Source organism: Carlito syrichta, unplaced genomic scaffold, assembly GCF_000164805.1.
Source record: "Carlito syrichta isolate Samal-C Ts95f unplaced genomic scaffold, Tarsius_syrichta-2.0.1 Scaffold153948, whole genome shotgun sequence".
Classification (NCBI taxonomy): Eukaryota; Metazoa; Chordata; class Mammalia; order Primates; family Tarsiidae; genus Carlito; species Carlito syrichta.
In genome coordinates, this window is record NW_007098044.1 from 123,171 (window position 1) to 142,800 (window position 19,630).

General features: G+C 44.3%; 1 protein-coding gene across 1 annotated transcript in view; it reads right to left on the reverse strand.

The window, feature by feature from the left end:
• Nucleotides 1-19,630, reverse strand: part of CUNH9orf3 (chromosome unknown C9orf3 homolog) — a 306,444-nt gene that overhangs the window by 120,422 nt on the left and 166,392 nt on the right. Inside the window, exons 6-7 of the mRNA XM_008050889.1 lie at nt 10,004-10,106; nt 9,260-9,367 (exon numbers count right to left, since the gene is read on the reverse strand). Of these exons, the coding sequence (XP_008049080.1) occupies nt 9,260-9,367; nt 10,004-10,106 (211 nt within the window). The remainder of the gene's footprint in view (nt 1-9,259; nt 9,368-10,003; nt 10,107-19,630) is intronic.

The window sequence follows — 19,630 nt, forward strand, 5'->3', positions numbered from 1 at the left end:
CCTTGACCCTGCAGTGACTATATAAGGAATAATACCAAAAGAAACAAGAATAGTATTCAGAATGCAAAGAATTAATTTTGCTTGAGGTTCTTAATGTTATTATTTGTATCATTTAAAAAGTTATTTTGCAAAAAAGTTGAATTAGAAATTCATTTATCCACAACCTAATATGTTAATAGATTATTTTTCAAATCCAATATATTGATAGATTACTTTGTACGTTATTTTCTCAATGGTTTGATAGGATTTCTGGTTCATAAAAACTCAAGTACTGTAATTGTAACTTCTTACCAATTTCACTTCATTATCTCCTGATAGCCTATACCAACTTATCCCATTTGGCCTGATAATTTATGCTCAATTATATGGGGGGGGAATCACATTAAGTCGGTGATACGGGGGAAGATTTAATTGCATGAGAAGCAGGAGATTCAGAGTTAACCTCAATTCTGCCCTTTTGCATTTTCCAATTATAACTGAATCCTTTTTTTTTGAGTTGGAGTCTCACACTGTCGCCCAGGCTGGAGTTCAGTGGCACCCTCACAGCCACCCCAGTGTCGACCTGCTGGGCTCTGGTGATCCTTCCGCCCCAGCCTTTCAAGTAGCCAGAACTATAGGCACGCACTACCAAGCCCGGCTAATTTTTGATTTGTTGTAGAGGCGAGGTCTTGCCAAGTTGCCTGGGTTGGTCTTGAACCAGGGGCTCAGGCAATCCACTCGCCTCGGCCTCCCAAAGTGCTGGGATGACAGGCTGAGCCACCAAGCCCAGTCTGGATCCTTCTTTTTATTTTTATTTTTTGAGTTGGAGTCTCACTCTGTCACCCAGACTAGAGTACAGTGGCATGCTCCCGGCCACCGCAGCCTCGCCATGCTGGGCTCCGGCGATCCTTCTGCCTCAACCTTCCCAGTAGCTGGAACTACAGGCGCGTGCTACCACGCCCGGCTAATTTTTTGATTTATCATAGAGATGAGGTCTGGCCACGTTGCCCAGGCGGGTCTCGAACCCGCGGGCTCAGGCAATCCACTCACCTCAGCCTCCCAAGGTGCAGGATTACAGGCTGAGCCACTGAGCCCGGCTTGGATCCTTCTTTACAGGGTTGCAAAGCACAAGGATCCAGAATCGGGCACGGAAACAGGACAAGTGCAGGAGAGCCCCAGGAAGCCTTGCTTCTGTTTCTAAGAGGTGGTTGTCCTGCCTTCTGCCCGGTCACCATTCTGGAGCATTTTCTTCTTCCTACTCAGAGCTAAGATTGCAGGCAACACAGCAGTTAGCGAAAGGCTGCCAGCCCGCACTGGGATGACAAGCCTAGCAGATCACAAAAACCTCACACCTTGGGCATCTCTAAGATTATGGGGGGGGGCTCCTGTGTTTCCACAGGCTACAGGATGTCTTTCTACAGTGCCATCTATTCTTCTGTTCTGTACTCCAACCAGTTCAAGGAGACACTCGGTCTCGCCCAGGAAGTTTCTGTGCCACCTATTGATGGAATCAACCCAAGTGGCCCTTCTTACCCTATTCATAGACTCAGTCTTTAACCTCGAAACACGACTTTTCCTGGTTCTTTTCACAAATTGGCAAATGCTCCTGGAGGGATCCTGGGACAGGAGCTTTTCCCCCCTCCCCACAATAGAATAAAATAAAAAGAAAAGTGTCTCATGATTATGTCTTCCTTTGTCACCTCTTAGAGCTTTCACCTGTCTTCACTCTTCCCTTTAGCACGTTGTCAGTTTTGTGAAGTCAACTTATAAATTTTATTTCAACGAGAGGACCTTTCCTTCATGGCTGATTCTAGGACTATTGAGAAAGTCAGCTAGCAACAAATAGGAGGGGTCTCAGTTTGTCACCTCTGCAGTATGTCTGAAAACAAATTAAAACCAAAGCCAAATATATATATATATACTGATTTTGAGAGAGGACTGAGAGGAACTTTTATCTAGATCCTTGGCAGTGGTTACAAGCCCACACTTCAGTTAGAAAACAATCCTTGAGAATATTTTTTTCTATTCTCCTAATAATCTGTATGCTAATCAGGTCAGTCCCAAACAGTTTGTTTTGATTAATACCTAACAACACTAAATTAAGCAGTTTAATTTTTTAAAAAAAACGAACGCTGATTGTGGCACATGAGTAATTTGGTGATTATTTTTTAGTTCTGGTGAAAGTATTCAACAAAAAGCAGGTGTGTGCAGATTCTACTGGATAAACTAATGCCACCCTGATAATTACACAGGACTAGCAATTTCTGTCAAACATTTTATGAATAATTAACATAGCCACGGGGAGGGGGAGGTAGGAGAGGAAAAATAAACAGGATTGGCAGCGTAAGAAATGAAAAGAAATGAAATTGTCAAGAAGACGTCACTGCTACACTCAAGATTTAGTTTTAGTGGGGAATGGAAAGACAATAATACTGAAATGCTGGACAGGTAGAGTGTTTGAAGAAAAAAGGATTAGCTGGGCTCGGTGGCTCAGCCTGTAATCCTGTGCCTTTGGGAGGCTGAGGTGAGTGGATTGCCTGAGCCCACGGGTTCAAGACCCGCCTGGGCAACTTGGTGAGACCTCATCTCGACAATAAATCAAAAAATGAGCCAGAGGTGGTAGCGCGCACCTGTAATTCCAGCTACTGGGAAGGCTGAGGCGGAAGGATCGCCAGAGCCCGGCAGGTCAAGGCTGCAGTGGCCGGGAGCGGCCACGGCACTCCAGTCTGGGCAACAGAGTGAGACTCCAACTCAAAAAAAAAAAAGAAAGAAAGAAAAGAGTCATGGTGTAAGAAAGCAAACTTGGGGCCGGGCTCTGTGGCTCAGCCTGTAATCCCGCGCCTTGGGAGGCTGAGGTGAGTGGACTGCCTGAGCCAGCAGGTTCGAGACCCACCTGGGCAACTTGGCGAGCCCTCATCTTTACAATAAATCAAAAAATCAGCCGGGCGTGGCAGCGCGCGCCTGTAGTTCCAGCTACTCGGAAGGCTGAGGCGGAAGGATCGCCGGAGCCCAGCAGGTCGAGGCTGCAGTGGCCGGGAGCGGCCACCGCACTCCAGTCTGGGCGACAGAGTGAGACTCCGACTGAAAAAAAAAAAAGAAAGAAAGAAAGAAAGAAAAAAGGATTAAGAAGTAAACTGAGAAAAAAAGAAACTGAGGGACTTCTGAGTAAAGAAACTGGATCACAGCCCTTCCTCATCTACAACTAATTAGCAATGTCAACAAAAACACAGAATTTTTAAACAATTAATAAAAACTTGGCCGAGCACGGTGGCTCATGCCTATAATCCCAGCACTTTGGGAGGCTGAGGCGAGAGGGCTACCTGAGCCCACGGGTGCGAGATCGGCCTGGACCATTGGGCAAGACTGCATCGCTGCAATAAGTCAAAAAGTCGGCCAGGCGTGGGGGCGCGCGCCTGTAGTTCCAGCTACTTGGAAGGCTGAGGCGGAAGGCTCGCCGGAGCCCAGCGGGTGGAGGCTGCAGTGGCCGTGAGAGTCCCGCTGCACTCCAGCCTGGGCGACAGAGTGAGACTCCGACTCAAAAATTTTTTTTTTTTAATTAATTAATGAAAACGTGACAGCGGCATCCAGAAAGGAAAGAAGTACAGCCTCATGTCATAAACTTCAAAAGGAGGCAACCAAAGGAAAAAAAGCCACGGTTCACAGCTCCCAACTCTCCCTCTGCATCAACACAACCACAAACTTCGCAGTAATAGTACTGATGAACTGCCCAGATCCTACAAATTCTCACAAATATCCATAAATTTGGAAAGAAACAGAACTATCTTTATCTTTCTTCTTTTATGACTGTGGAGGAACTGGAAACGTTTGCTGGCAGGAGATGAGCCAAACACGGGAAATAAACAAGTGAGGATGACGGCAGAATGAACTGTATATGCCCTAGGCTCCAACCTGAACTGGAGGAACAATATTAATTGAGAGGGTACCTGAAGTGGAAAAAGCTACACTCATATTAGGTCACAAGAATCTTGGAAAGGGACATTTAACAAGTTTTCAAGAGTAACAGAGCCAAATTCTTCCCACAAAGTCTGTATACAACTCCAATAGAGCTCATACCCTCCTCTCCTTCCATATGTAACATTCAAGTTTCAAACTGTAGTGCAGACGGGAAGAAAAACAGGCCTAAGATGAGTTGGAAAAGGAACCACGGATAATGTTCCAACACATATGAGAATAAATAAAAGGTTGGACTGTGCTACACATGCTGAGAATGAAAACTAATACAACAGCCACTCACATAAGGAGAGACAGAAAGAAAGACGCATAACATCTAAAAGACAAGGAATCTAGACTTGAAGAAAGCATAATCCAAGGAGTAGAAGAAAATTCTTTCTGAATGCTTCACACTACAAAATAAGTTAACAATAAAAAGATCATAAATTCAGTAAAATGAAAGCTCAAAGACAAAATGAAAAACAACATGAGAGGAAGACAGAGATTTCAATGCAAAGGAAATAAATTAAGGACCAAGATAATACCAGTATAGAAGCATCAATAAAATAGAAACAGTAAGGAAAAGAACAGACGTTAAGGAAAATAACAGCAATAATAAAGGAGTTGCTTGAGATAAGCACAGGTTACAAAGAAGAAAAAGATAAAAGCCATTAGAAAATAACAGGTATAGAGGACAAAGATGATATAACACAAGGATAACTGGTAATCTTGAAATTCAGAACCCTGCAAGAGGGGAAAAATGTGTTCAAAGATACAATTTAAGATAATCTCACTGAAAGAAGACTAAAAATAAAAATGCATATTATTTTCCAGGGAAAATAACTGATCCACGATCATAGACACCAAGTAATTTTCTGATTAAAGTATTAAGTTTCAAAGATAAAGAAAATATTCTTCTGTCGCCTAAGCAGTATAAAGGTAGAAAAGTAGACTGACTTCAAACATTTCCACAGCAGGATTTATGGTAGAAGGCAGTTGAGCAATGTCTATAAAGTTCTGAGGGAATGAAAATGTGACCCAAGACTATTTATTATACCCAGCAAATTTATAATTCAAATATAAAGACAACAAATAAGTATTCTAGGCAGTAAGAACTCAGAAATCACAGAATCTGTGAGTCTGCAACTTGAAAATCAATTTGATAATGAAATTCAGTCAACAAAGAGTTGAATAAAAATAAAATACACTGCCGGGCTCAGTGGCTCAGCCTATAATCCCGCGCCTTTGGGAGGCTGAGGTGAGTGGATTGCCTGAGCCCGCGGGTTCGAGACCCGCCTGGGCAGCAAGACCTCATCCCTACAATAAATCAAAAAAATCAGCCGGGCGTGGTAGCGCATGCCTGTAATTCCGGCTACTTGGAAGGCTGAGGTGAAAGGATCGCCGGAGCCCAGCAGGTTGAGGCTGCGGTGGCCGGGAGCTGCCACTGCACTCCAGTCTGGGCGACAGAGTGAGACTCCAACTCAAAAAAATAAATAAATAAATAAATAAAATAAAATAAAATAAAATAAAATAAAACACACACATTCATGAACATATACGCATGGTAAAATAACTGGTGGTGAATACCGAAATCCAATAAATACTAAGCTAAGACTATACAACTGTGAAAACTATAGTTACAGTACATACTGTAATGAAATAAACCTTAATAAATAAAATTAATAATTAAGGAAAACTTAGAATTAGGGGAAAGTAGTAGAAGTGTGAATTCCTCCCTCATATTTTATAGTCGTTAATAAACTTATGCTTTCTAAAAACAAAATATATAGGTAAAGAGAAAAAAAATGTCAACTTCTTATTTTTTTATAATAATATTTCCTTTTTTCTTTTTTTGAGTTGGAATCTCACTCTGTCGCCCAGACTGGAGTGCAGGGGCATGCTCCCGGCCACCACAGCCTCGACCTGCTGGGCTCCGGCAATCCTCCCGCCTCAGCCTTCCAAGTAGCCTGAACTACCAGGCGCGCGCTACCACACCTGGCTGATTTTTTGATTTATTGCAGAGATGAGGTCTCACTGCCCAGGCAGGTCTCGAAGCCGCGGGCTCAGGCAATCCACTCACCTCAGCCTCCCAAAAGCGAGGGATTACAGGCTGAACCATGGAGCATGACTCATAATGTTTCTTAATCATAGAAGAATCTTTTAGAAAATGAGTTCTCTTACATTTTCCTTAAGTTCAGAAAGTTCTTCCATCTTCCCTTTAATTTCTTAAATTCAAGTAAAATAAAATGTATAATGTTTGATTAAAAAACATATACTATTTTTATAATATTATTTCTGTCTAGTGACATCTATCTGTACATGTATGCACACACATATACCATATACACATACACACACAGATACTTGTATACACATCATGTATAACAAAGAGAGAAATAGAAAGTGTGATTTCTGGAATGATATTCATGTAATATTAATTACAGGTATTTCTAAGTGGCGGGATTTTGAATAATGTTTTGTATTCCTCTTTGTACTTTCCTGCATTGCTTAAATAATGAATATGTACCAGTTGAAAGAGCAATGATTTTCAAACTTAACACAAAGCTACAGTAAACAAGACAGTATGGTACTGGCATTAGGGTAGTACTGGCATAAGTGATCAATGGAATATAATCGAAAGTTCAGAAATAAATCCTTACATCAATGGTCAATTTATTTTTGGCAAGGGTACCAAGACAATTCAAAAACAGGAAGGAATAGTCTTTTCAACACTTGGTTACGAGACAACTGAATATTCACATATAAAAAAATGAAGTGGAGTCGGGTTCGGTGGCTCAGCCTGTAATCCCGCGCCTTGGGAGGCTGAGGTGAGTGAATTGCCTGAGCCCGCGGGTTCGAGACCCGCCTAGGTAACTTAGCGAGACCTCATCTCTACAATAAATAAAAAAAGGACAAATATTGTATGGTTCTGTTTATATGAGGTACCTAGAGTAGTCATATTCATAGACACAGAAAGTAGAATGGGGTTTGCCCAGGAATAGTGGTAGGGAAGAATGGGGATATATTGTTTAATGTGTTCACAGTTACAGTTTGGAAAAATGAAATTGTTCTGGAGATGGATATGTTCTAATGATAGTTGTAAAAAAAAAAAAATAGTCCGGGCTCGGTGGCTCAGCCTGTAATCCCAGCACTTTGGGAGGCCGAGGTGGGTGAATTCCCTGAGCCCGCAGGTTCAAGACCTTCCTGGGCAACTTGACGAGACTTCATCTCTACAATAAATCAAAAATTAGCTGGGTGTGGTAGCGCACGCCTGTAATTCCAGCTACTTGGAAGGCTGAGGAGGAAGGATCGCCAGAGTCCAGCAGGTCGAGGCTGCGGTGGCCGGGAGCGGCCACTGCACTCCAGTCTGGGTGACAGAGTGAGAGTCCGACACACACACAAAAAAATAGTGACTGTTCTGAACACCACACTTAAAAATGGCTAAAATGGTAAATTTCATGCTATGTATATCTCAATCACAATTAAACATAAATAAAAATTAAAGAGGAATGAGTACTGGTATATACTACATGAATCTTGAAAACATTATGTTAAGTGAAAAAAAGTCAGACAACAATAAGAGGTCTCATATTATGTGACTCATGTATATGAAATGTCCAGAATAGGCCAATCCATAGAGACAGAAAGTAGATTAGCTGTAGCCTAGGGCGGGGGGGTGGGGGGAGACAGTTACTGCTTAGGTTGGATCCAAATGTTCTAAAATTAGACAACGGTGATAGTTGAACAACCTTGTGAATACACTATAAACAAATGACTGGTACGCTTTTAAAGGGTAAATGCAATGGTATGTGGATTTTATCTCAATAAAGTTAACACGAAAAACAATAAAGGCATTCTTCAAAAGAGATCAGCGAAAGGAGAACTGAATGGTCTGGCCGAGGGAGCAGGAAGAGCTTCATGGGAAGCAGGAATCACAGCGAACACTGGGCACTCGCTCCATACCGCAGCATCTTGGGGAAAGTGTTTTCAAGCCATAGGAATTTGGACGAACCAGTCAACCAAGAATACAAATATAAATATCTAAACGAGTTTTCAAACTGCTTTCCAACAACATGCTTAGGATGAACTCCCCCTGCCCCCTACACAAAAAGAATAAGAGTGTGGAAGCAAGGGATCACCGCCTAGTCTTGTTACACTCAAGTTATTCTCGCCATATGTTCAGATCATACATACACAACCTTCATATCTATCATGTAGATAATGTGACTCACAACTGTATATGAGTACAATCATTACACATCAAAAATAAAAAATATCCAATTCATAGCCGGGCTCGGTGGCTCAGCCTGTAATCCCGCGCTTTGGGAGGCCGAGGTGAATGGATTGCCTGACCTTGGCGAGACCTCATCTCTACAATAAATCAAAAAATTAGCTGGGCGTAGTAGCGCGCACTTGTAGTTCCAGCGACTCGGAAGGCTGAGGCGGAAGGATCGCCGGAGCCCAGCGGGTTGAGGCTGCGGTGGCCGGGAGCGGCCACTGTACTCCAGTCTGGGCGACGGAGTGAGACTCCAACTCCAAAAAAAAAAAAAAAAGTCCAATTCATGAAAAGAACGCATTATTTATTCTCTCTCAGTTTTGAGCACCATTTTCAGAGCCTCTCACTCTGCTAACTTCCATGCTGTGTGCTGCTTGACTTCACAACCGTACGAGCTGACACGGTACCTTTCTGAGAGGTCTGTGGCTGGGCTGTCTGCATATTTCAGTGTATCTTGTTAGTAACCTATTTATCAACTACTTATGGTATGCCTACTGTGTGCCAATCATGTCCTAAGCACTGATGAAATAAGGCACAGGATGGCCTTGTTGAGCTTATACATAGAGTGAAGGAGAGAGAAAGAAAACACCCCACAAATGAAGATGAAATTCTAGATAATGGCAACGACAATGACAGCATTGGAAAGGTCCAGGAGGTGGAGCACCAGAGTCTGGGTGCACATCTGTTCAACTGGGATGACCCTGAGGCTGTGGCATTGAAGTCGAGACTAAAGGGTAAGAAGGAGACAACCTTGCCAATGTAAGTCCAGATGCAGGGAACCACAGAAGCGTTCTGTTTTTGTTTTCAGGGTCATTGAAGCTATCCTCATCACTGTGTACAAGGCAGCTTTGGATTACAGCTTCTCCAACACCATAGGGAGATCACCCTCCCTGAAAGAACACTTCCCGGTGTCCATCTTATTAACTTCTTATTTTCCCAACTACATGAAATTGCAAATCTTTCCTCTGCTCTTTCATACTGGCACAATCTGATGCTCACGTGTCATACCCCCTCCCATTGTGTATCACAGACTTATGAGGACCCATAGATTACCTGGGAAAGTATCAGCTGCCCATGAAATGTGTGCACAAATTTTCTTAAAAATGAAAAATAGGTTTCCTCTCCAAGTCTTTCGGCAAGGAATCGAAGAAGGAAGTAGCCCTAGAAGAAAGGAAGGAGAGACACAGAAAACAAAGATGGCTGTCATGGGTTCGTCACAAAAATGCTTATGCAGTCAACCCTAACTAACCCACTAGTATACCTGCACACCTAGACAGTACTGTCTTACCTGTCCCAGGCTGCCCTTCATATTCTGACCAGGAAGTCTGGGCCTGCAAATTATTTCATTTTCAACTCTTTTGCTAATTTTACCACCATCTCTGGTATGACGTGGCGCACCTGAAGCCTGGATGGCCATCATGGACTAACAGGGAAAAGGCCCAGCTCCTCCCTGCTTCAGCCACCAGGAAAGGCCTTCACCACTTCAAAGACTTCCTTCTTCCTCCTGTCTTCCAGCTGGAGCCTGGCAGCAACATGAAGGTTCTGTTCCTCAAAGCTCACAGGAGGCAGGAAGACAGGAGGTCCATAGCAGGGAGTGTTTCAAGGCCTTGGACTCATGCTTTCCTAACAGTCACCCTTTGTGGATATGAAGGGTTTTAACTATTGGACACTTAAGATATCTGCCCAGTCAGATGGCTGTTTAGTTTTGCCTCAGTCGTGTTACTAATCTTCATTGTGTGACCGTACAACCTAAGAAAATGCACCATCATAACCAGCTTCTACCATCGATGCACTTACCTTTATATAATGCACCTGCATGAAAATCTTCTCTGGGTTGAGTCCGTGTTTGATGACAGACGCTCCTGAGTCACTCACGTGGCCTGTTTTTTCTTTACTGGGTCTAAAATGGCGTAATAATAATTTCTTTAAGTATCGCATATTCTTAACTAACTAGAACATGATATCATCTTATTTCTTATTTTCAGAATTGCTCAATAGCATCTTAATTCTATTTAATAATACCAGCTATAATTTAAAGCAGTTTACACTGTATATTCATGTGCTGAACAAGGAGGGATTTATATTTGGGTTGGGAACCTGGGGTTGGTCATTGGCAATATTTTACATCATCTTATCCAAAATTAAAGCCTGCCAGACCCTCAAGGAATCTAGGCTCCAATATGAATTATTGAAGAACCATATCTTTTTTGGTATAAATGGTGGACTAGGAGATGCAATGGAAAATGTAGCTTTATTTGAAAGAGTAAAGAACTAATTTCTTTTTCAAAACTTTTTGAAAGCCTCCATGTTATCCACTTCTCTGAATTTGCATTTGATAATTAAGGCTACTCTGAAAGCATTTTAGAATCACAAAAACAAAAACAAAACAGCCACAAAAGCTCATGTTTATGGAACAAATGGGGACATTAGTAGTCACATACTTCAATCTCTTCATTTCTCAAGTGAGGGAAACTGAGGCACAGAGAAGTTAGGTCTACACTCAAGGCCTATGGCTCGTTTTGATTTATGGTGACACTAGGACTGAAACTAGTTTCCAGTCTCTATTATCCATCAGGGTCTTTCCCACCATGCTCTATGGTTTCAAATATTAAAAATTCCTTAATAAAATATAAACAGATCTTTGAGCTATCTAGTAAAGAGTTGTGTACTGTGGCACAGTGAAGTTTCAATGACTCCCTAAAATCAAAATAAATGACACGGCATTTGCAGTTTTCAGTTGTGCTAAAACCAGGCACTTATTGGACAAACACTGAGATGGGGAAGTCAAGAAGAGGGCTAGCACATCAGAAAGGCAGGGACTGATTTTATAAAGGCCATGTGGTGTTGAAGAAGGTACACAGCCTTTGGAATCTGAGACTTAGTTTTGAATATCAGTCTTATTTCTTATTACCTGCCACTTACTGGCAGGTTACTTAAATTCTCCAACACTCCATTTGCTCACTCGTAAAATGGTAATAATCCGACCTACCTTCTCAGGTCCTGTCAAGAATAACTGAAATGATACATAACGAAGTCCCTAGTAGGGACTAGGGATATAGAAATGACTCGATGAACTTTATAAGTATGCTATTCTAGCATGCAGGGTCCCTGATTAAGTCTTAGCTGAATATCCCAGCACATTATCCCCACAGCCACAAGGTATAGAATCAGCAGACACCTCAGGGAAGGAAGATGACAACCCATCATAGAGCCAACTGCAGAGTTTCTATTTTTCTTCTTGATGCCTAACTTGCCTACATGACCACACTTATGAGAATCACTATTCTACTTCATTCTCATTTAAGATTCCTTTGAAAAAAATAAACTTTCTTCGTCTGCTCTCAAGTTTGTCCTGGAGTGATATGTTTTCATGAGAAAGCCACACTAGCTTGGACGAGGCAAGCCCATCACCCACAGGCCAGGGGGAGAAGACTTCCCAAGAATCAGTCTGAACTCAAAAGGGTTGCCCAGCCCCGAGAGAAACAGAGCTGCAGTGAGTCTCTTACGCCTTTGAGCCCTAAACTGAGGCTCCTGGAAGGCGAAGAGCATGGAAGGATGATTTAAATCTCTGCTCAGAAGCCTGGCCTCCAGGTTCCAGCTCCTAATGACACCTTCAGCTGCTGTTTTCTCCTTTGCCTAAAAATGTCCCTCTCACAAGCATCCTCTCTTACTCTCCTCTTCTACCAGCTCCAAATGAAGAAGTGCTCAAGGAAATTCTTTTATGCTGACAGCATCCAAAGCCCACACACAAGTCCCCAAGAGATTCCTTTCTAAGTAGACTCAGTGCCGGAGAGAGCAGTGCCAGGCGAGCTCTGCAAAGCAGGTGATTCTTCGCAGGAAAAGACACTCCACCGGTGAAGACGGCAACCTTCCATATCTGTGCCACTCTGGTTTTCACAAGGCCACTCATCCTGGTCTGTGTACGAGAGACAAGGTACAGGAGTGGCAGGAGACGAGCCACTGCCACATGCCGTCAGGAACACGCACAAATGTATAATCCATTTCGGTGAAATCCAAGAGTGGGCAAAATGGACGCAGGGCGATGGAGATCAGAATAACGGTGACCTTTGGGAGGGAGTATTGACAGAAAGAGGGAAAACAGGAAGGTTTCTGAGATGCTGGGAATGTTCTATATATTGATCAGAATGTGCTTTCATGAGGATAAACAGAGAAAATCCTTCGAGCCACTAGTAATGATTTGTGTATGTTTATTTCAATTAAAAAGTTCAGAAAAGACGTACACGAAACAGAACAGTTTGTGAGAATAAAAGGGAGTTAGTCCAGAAAAGAGACTTTGTTGCTCATGTGTCATGAACATGTGAATAGGATTAACTAAGCCCTACTCACCTGAGGACCAATGAAATATTTTTTTAAACAACAATGTAAGAGGTAGGGTGGGCTAAGGCAAATCCAACTGGCTCAATCTATTCCCATTCTCATCTACCTCCCTCCTTGTCACCTGCACGATGAACTTTAAAGAGCTATGTACTCATTTTCCAAGGGTCCCTTGCAGCTATGGGTAGCCAGGGGACTTAGTCCAGGCCAGAGAGACAACAGCAGGTGTCTTCTGGGACTGGTGGTGGGTTCTGGGGAAGCTTTTGCTTTCCTTACAAAAGGGGAAAATATGGCTGCTACTGTACCTCTTTCCCCCAGATGTGGATGGTGGATGGAGCTGCAGTAGCCACCTTGGAACCATGAGGCAGCAAACCAAGATACTACAGAAAGTAGAATGGGATGTAAGAAGGCGAATGGTATTTGACAGCATCATTCAGCTCCTGGCCAGCCTGGGACTATCTGCCTTCTGACTCCTGTGTGTGAAAAATAGCTACAATTTGTTTAATTCAACATTGCTTTACTGTTGCATGAGCTGTAACCAGATTCATTTCCAATGACTGGAGAATGATTCTAGCACTAACAGCTAACACTTCTGATTATCCTCTGTGCCAGGTGCTCTGCCAAGCTCTTCCTATGCATCATGTCCTCTGCCCTTGTAAGAACCCAGAGAGGGGCAAGTGTGGTGATTGTGCCCATTTAAAAGCTGAAGAAAGTGAGGCCTGGAGAAAACCAGAGCTGGTTAGTGGCAGAGTTGAGGCAGGGACTCAGGTCGACAGGACACCAAAGTCCTTGCTGCCTTCTGGTGCCTCTCTGAGATGCAGGCCCCCACCTTGGTCAGGTCTAAGTGGAGAACCTTGGACAAGGTGCTGACCCTCCCTGGAGCTCAGTTTCCTCACCGGTGAGTATGTGACGAGGCTCACATAATGCGAAAGCGTTCTGTAAGCGCAGAAGTGGTCATCGTCTCAGGCATGACACTCCAGCACTTATTATTGCCTTGGCTGGAAGACATGGAATGCAAGAGATCAACTGACGGAGGTCGTTTGGGCTGAAGTGCCCTTGGTGTCTGTCATACCCGGCACCAAACGGAAGGACCGAGACCGAGGTGACCTTTCTCTTCCCCGTGCCTTTCTTTTCCACCGCTCTCACAGAAGCCACGTGGATATTTAAAGAACGGGCTGGCAGTCATGATATGTGACACACCGCGATTTGATTTGGAATCGAGCCTCCTGAAGGAAGGATCCATCCTACAGGATGATCACCAAGGGTGGGATTTGGGACAGACCTGTGAAAGGGCCTCTGGCATGTCAGCCTGAACACTCCAGCTCTGCCCCAGCCCAGACTGGCCACCTGCCAGCAAGCTCTGTCTCATACGCCTGGCGGTCAGTATGAGAGCCATGAGATATCTTCATCTGCAAACTCACCCTGCCGCACTGGATCCAGGGACTAAGGATCCCAGAAAGGAAACAGGAGGGAACGAATTCGCATCTCAACATCCCAGCCTGTCTGCCAGTCGCAGCTGCCCCACGAGGTCTGACGGCTAGAGAAGACTTCCCTTACCCTGCAGTAATGAGTTAAGTATCAGCCTTGTGCTGAAACTGACCTCCCAGTACCCATCTGAGCCCCAGAGGGGAACAGCACGGTACACCGGTGAAGAGCTGGGCCATGAATCTTGACTCTGCCATAGGATCTTGACTGTGGACCTGTGAAGCCCAGTTCACTCATCTATAAAAAGGAGGCAGGGATGGTTACTTTGGTACCTCACTGGGCTGTTGTGGCATCTAAGAGTACTCAGCCAGGGTTCCTCTTGGCATTTAGTAGGTCCCATATAAATGTTGTTGCTATCATAAAAATGTATTCTTATTGGGGTTCAGGTCAGGTCAGTAAAACCTTTCTCTGACAGGCAAAGAAAGACATTAAAAAGGCATCACACTATTGTCTTCCATGTGAGATGCTATCATTGTGAGAAGCTGGGGAGGAGACACAGGAACTCACCCTACTACTCTGGTAACTTCTTGTGAGTCTAAAATTATTTCAAAATAAAAAGGGCCTTAAAAAAGACATCACATACCTTCCCTCTGTGAGATTGCTGATTTGGGGCACAAACTCTGTAAGTGTTGGTCTTTAAGTTTGCTCTGTGCCTCCTTCTCAACAGAAAAAAGGCCAGGCACAGTGGCTCATGCCTATAATCCTAACACTTTGGGAGGCTGAGACAGAAGGATTGCTTGAGCCCAGGCGTTCAAGACTAGCCTGAGCAACAAAGCAAGACCTCGTCTCTACCAAAAAAAAGAAAAGAAATTAACTGGGCTTGGTGGCATGTACTTGTGGTTCCAGCTACTCTGGAGGCTGAGGAGGAAGAATTGCCTGAGCCCAGGAGGTCAAGGCTGTGGTGAGCCATGATCCTGCCACTGCACTCCAGCCTGTGTAGTAATGTGAGACTCTGACTCAGACAAAAACAGAAAACGCAAACATACAAACAAACAACAAATTTTGAGTGTCACTGAACGTTCTAGTAACACTCACCTCCCCCACCTGTCTACACCAGTCTGTGAAAAGTGCGCTGGATAAAAAATGAAGGCAGAATGATTGAAAGTAAAAGAATGTTCTCTTCTCCACCAATTTTCTGTGACAATGTCTCCACCATAAACTGTGAATAACACACACCTGCCACTGACCAGCATGTGCAGTGCTACCAGAGGGAGCTGGACAAAAGGTTGTGAGTGAACCTTTAACTAATAATCTGTATTGTATCAAAGCTACTGGTAGTTGGCAAGTGTGATTGTCTATGTGCTTTCCAAAATGGATTTAACAGCTCTCTGGCACGAAGGGTTTCCCCACTGGGACCATTATCCTGTGGCAGACACAGCAGGATCTTACTCTGGTGTTGAAAAAGGCAATTGCTCAGATGATTTAAGACAGAAGGAGGATCCCCAGGAAGACGAAGAAGGTATATTTTGTCTCGAAGAAGGTATATTTTGAGAGTGACAGGGGCCAGTGATCAGTACCCATAGAAGGAGAGGCCAGCTGCCAAAGGTGACGAAGAGAGACTCTGTAGTTAGCAGAACTGTGGAAAAAGCAAACTCCACACATGTTGATCAGGTAGGAAAATGAAAGACGAAACTTTGAAAAGCAATGAGCATCATCGCAAAGCCAAAAGTGTCCTCAGGTCTTGAACGGTCATAAATCAGAAATTCTTCTCTGAGAAACAAAACCCCAAGTGAAGAAAAAAGGAGGAACACATGAATACAACAGTCTGAGCACTATATTGCCACATTCAACAGGCAAAAGATGATCTGAACACATTTTCAAAGGAGACGAAGAGGAAAATGGAGACACACAGGGCATTTCTGCTCGGGGTGGTTTTCAGATCCACAGACAAAAGCTGCAAGGGGATGCTGGGCAAAGGAAGAGCCCAAACTGCACACAAGAGAGCTAGGCAGCTGTAAAAGTGTAGTCAGGAAGGCAAAACTTCAGGATAAGCTGAGGCTAGTGGAGATGCCGAAGACAATCAAAAGGGCACCTGACGGGATGTTGGGAGCATAAGGAAGACCGGGGTCAAGAGGTGACAGGAAGAGCAGAACCACTGACTCCCGCTTTGCTTCCACTTTCCCAGCAAGGAGAAAGGCGTTCTGGCACCCCGTGGTAGAACAAGCCTCATCATGTGGGCGTTGGGGCTTGGTATGGGTGGAGGGCTCCTGCATCCTTAAGAGGCGCTCCCACTCCAGGCCCAGGGGGAAGGACAGGCCGTGGCTCTGAAGCTTCACAGATCTCCAGGGGATCAAACCACAGAGACAGAGGGAAGAAGGCTGATGGAGGGAGGATGACGCTATTCTGATTTGCAGAGATAAGAGCCGAAGAGGTAAAATCCCTGATGAGGTTCTTGAACAGATAGTCTGTGAGTCCCAAGAGGGGAAAATGATAAACAAAAGGAGCCAGAATGGAATTCCGAGGGCCAATTCCAGAAACTCACTGGGGCATCCTGACTTCTGCAAGGCCGCTGTCGAATCGACGTGGCGGTGAGCAAGTGACAGCCAGCGTGCAGAGGTGTTTCACAGCATCACAGAAGGCTGAAAACCAGAACTCCAAAGGTATGGATGCATGATCTGCTATAAGCTGGAGGGAGGTCCTTAGGGCTGAGCCACGGAATGGCAATTAACTGGCTTCACAAATCTGCCTCCGAGCTGACGCTGGGAGGGTAGCTGGTTGATTAACAGCATCAAGAACGGCAAGCACGGGCTGAAAGGTGCATTCCATTAATAACAGAATAATATCTAATAGAGACAAATAGGTTTTGAACACGAACGGCTGACCTATGAAAAACATGTAGTATATAAAATTGTCCCAAAGCTCAACATGCAGCAGGTGACTGCTGTGGCTTCAGACACAATGAGCATGATGGTAGCCAGATTAATAGGAGGAAAGGGTGTCATGGGAAGTACTCAGGGAGCGGGGTACAAGACAAGGGGGAGAGCGGTGGTTAGCAGCCGGGCTCTGCTTTCGCTCCAGCGGCCACTCGCTCGCTGTGAGGAGACACCTGCTTCCTCATCTGTCACATGGCGGGGGGGGAGAAGATGGTGCTCTGGCGCCAGTACCTGTCTCATACGGCCGCTTGGGGGATTCGATGCAGTATCACGGAGTCCTTGCAACAGCGTGTGGCATTTTGGCAGCCATCGGAGGACGCTGCTAGGGAGGAAGAACGGATGGGACTTGGAATGGCAAGGTGTCTGCTACTGGGTTTAAAAATGAAATACGGCAAACATGTGAACGAATCCCATGTGCTTCCTTTCTTTTCTGGATGCTCCAGATCAAGGAAAGCAATGGAAGTTCCACTGTATTCTACAGGTATAACCTCCACAAGTGCTGTGCTCGGTTCAGGTGTCACATCTGGAGAAGACCACTGTCAACACACAGAACAACCACAGACCAAGTCCAAGGCGGCAAATGTTCTCCCAATCACGCAGTACGCGTGGCAAGTTCATTCAAAAGAACATGGCCTATCGGTCAAGATAAGAGAGAAAATTGTCTTCAGATATGTGGCTTGTTTTGGTGGGAGCAAGGTATATTCTGTGCTGCTCTGGAGACAAGAGCTAAGAGGCCCAGGCAGAAGTTACAGGAGGCAAACTTCAGCCCAAGGAAGGCCATTCTAAGAACCAGGCTGCTCCCACTGGAATATGCTGTTTGCTGGAGCAATGAGACCTGGATCTTGGAGATACTCAGAAAGAAGCTGGGTGGCCGTCAGTCAGGGACATGACAGTTAGGCAAAATCACTTTTCAGGTCCTTTATGACTCAAATACCTATGATTTTTTAAGAGATCATATAGTCCAGGATATATTTAAGCTGTAGCATTTAGAAGAAAAATATTATTCAGTCATTCCAGTGAAGTCAATATATTTGCTGTATAGTTCTGGCCTCACTAAATCAGCATCAAAGGTGATTTTTATTTAAAAAACAAAACCTAAAATTGTTTAGAGGAACCTCAACCAATTATTTTGCACAGATTTTTTTTAAGCATAGATTGGGGGACAGCATCAACATAGAGTGTAGGATCCAAGCAATACAAGGCTTTTACTGTACTTTGTTATATTTGGGGAGAGGAGGAAGAAAGAGACAAGCAATATGCTGAGGCTGGCATCCCCACAAGCCGTGTTCAAAGGAGCCTCTCACTCTATTCAGGGTTAAGGTGATCACGATGCAATTCAGGCTGTCGGTCTGCCACACACATTTAGAACACAGGGATACAGAGAACTTGAAAGTTACAGGAGGCAAAAGTAGAAAGAATAAAAATGGAAAACTTTTTCTGTGCTGCATAAAAAAAAAAAAAAAAAATCACGACTTCTTCCGGAAAGAGGCAAATGAGACAAACACTGGCTTCATCTAACAAGAGGAGGCTGGAAGCACGTTTTGGACACCAACAGCATGTGCAGGGCTGTGTGCTGAGATAATGGGAAGGATCGCCTCATCCTATGACTCAAGGAGGAGCAGATGGTCCGTGGGAGCTGGAGAAGGACTTTTCCCTCCTGTGGAGGACAGTACAGCCTGTGGCAGGGGGTGGAAGGCCTGCTTGGTTTGCAGCCGCACACACACCAAGATGCCAACGGGACGAGTGGTTGGGAGAGCAGGTCTGGTCTCAGTCTTGTTGGTGACCGTGGACTATTTAGGTCTTCTATTTCATGTGCAGTGCGCTCATAATAAGTGTAAGACCATTCACCACAGCACTGTTTGTAAAACCAAAAAACTAGAAATTACCAAGACATCCAGTAGTTAGCAAATGTTCAGCAGATTCGCAATAGAATGTTCAACCCGGAGAATATTTGCAGCAGTGAATGTGTCTCCACGTGTTGGCAATGGAACAATAGCCAGGATTATGTTATTAAGAGGAAAGCGGAAGGTAGAGCATGGGGTGGAAAAAATGAATACACAAACTTGGGTGTATACACTTGTACTTGAGGGATGCTTTCTTGGAAGTGAATCATCACATCTTCCTGGCACCCAACTCTGGAAATGGCTCCTTGGGTCTCACCCAGTGCCCTGAAGCCACTGGTTGCCTCCTGCCGTGACTACTTCTCCCATCTCTCCTTCAGACAATTGCTGGTCAACCCTACTAGGCTACGGCGATGTCATAAGATGGCAGAGAACATCAGAGAGCTTCCATCAATCTCTCCCTTTTAACTTAAATCGGTATGTAATTCACACATAATGGTTTTTAGTACATCCATAAGGTTGTGCAACCATCACCATAATCAACTTTAAAACATTTTCCTCACCCCAAAAAGAGATCTTATACGTGCCGCAGTCACACCCAATCCTCCTCCCCACATCTCCCTACCCCCTGACAACCATTAATCTACTCCTTATCTCTATGGATTTGCCTATTCTGGACAGTTCCAGACACAGCCTTTTGTGTCTAGATTCTTCCGCAGAGCATAACGTTTTCAGGGTGCATCTATGTTGCAGCAAGTATCAGTACTCCATTCCTGTTTATGGCTGATCAATACTCCAATGTGTGGATAGACTACACTTTGATTATCCATTCATCTGTTGATGGACAAATATTTGAGTTGTTTCATTTTTGTATGACTATGAGTGATGCT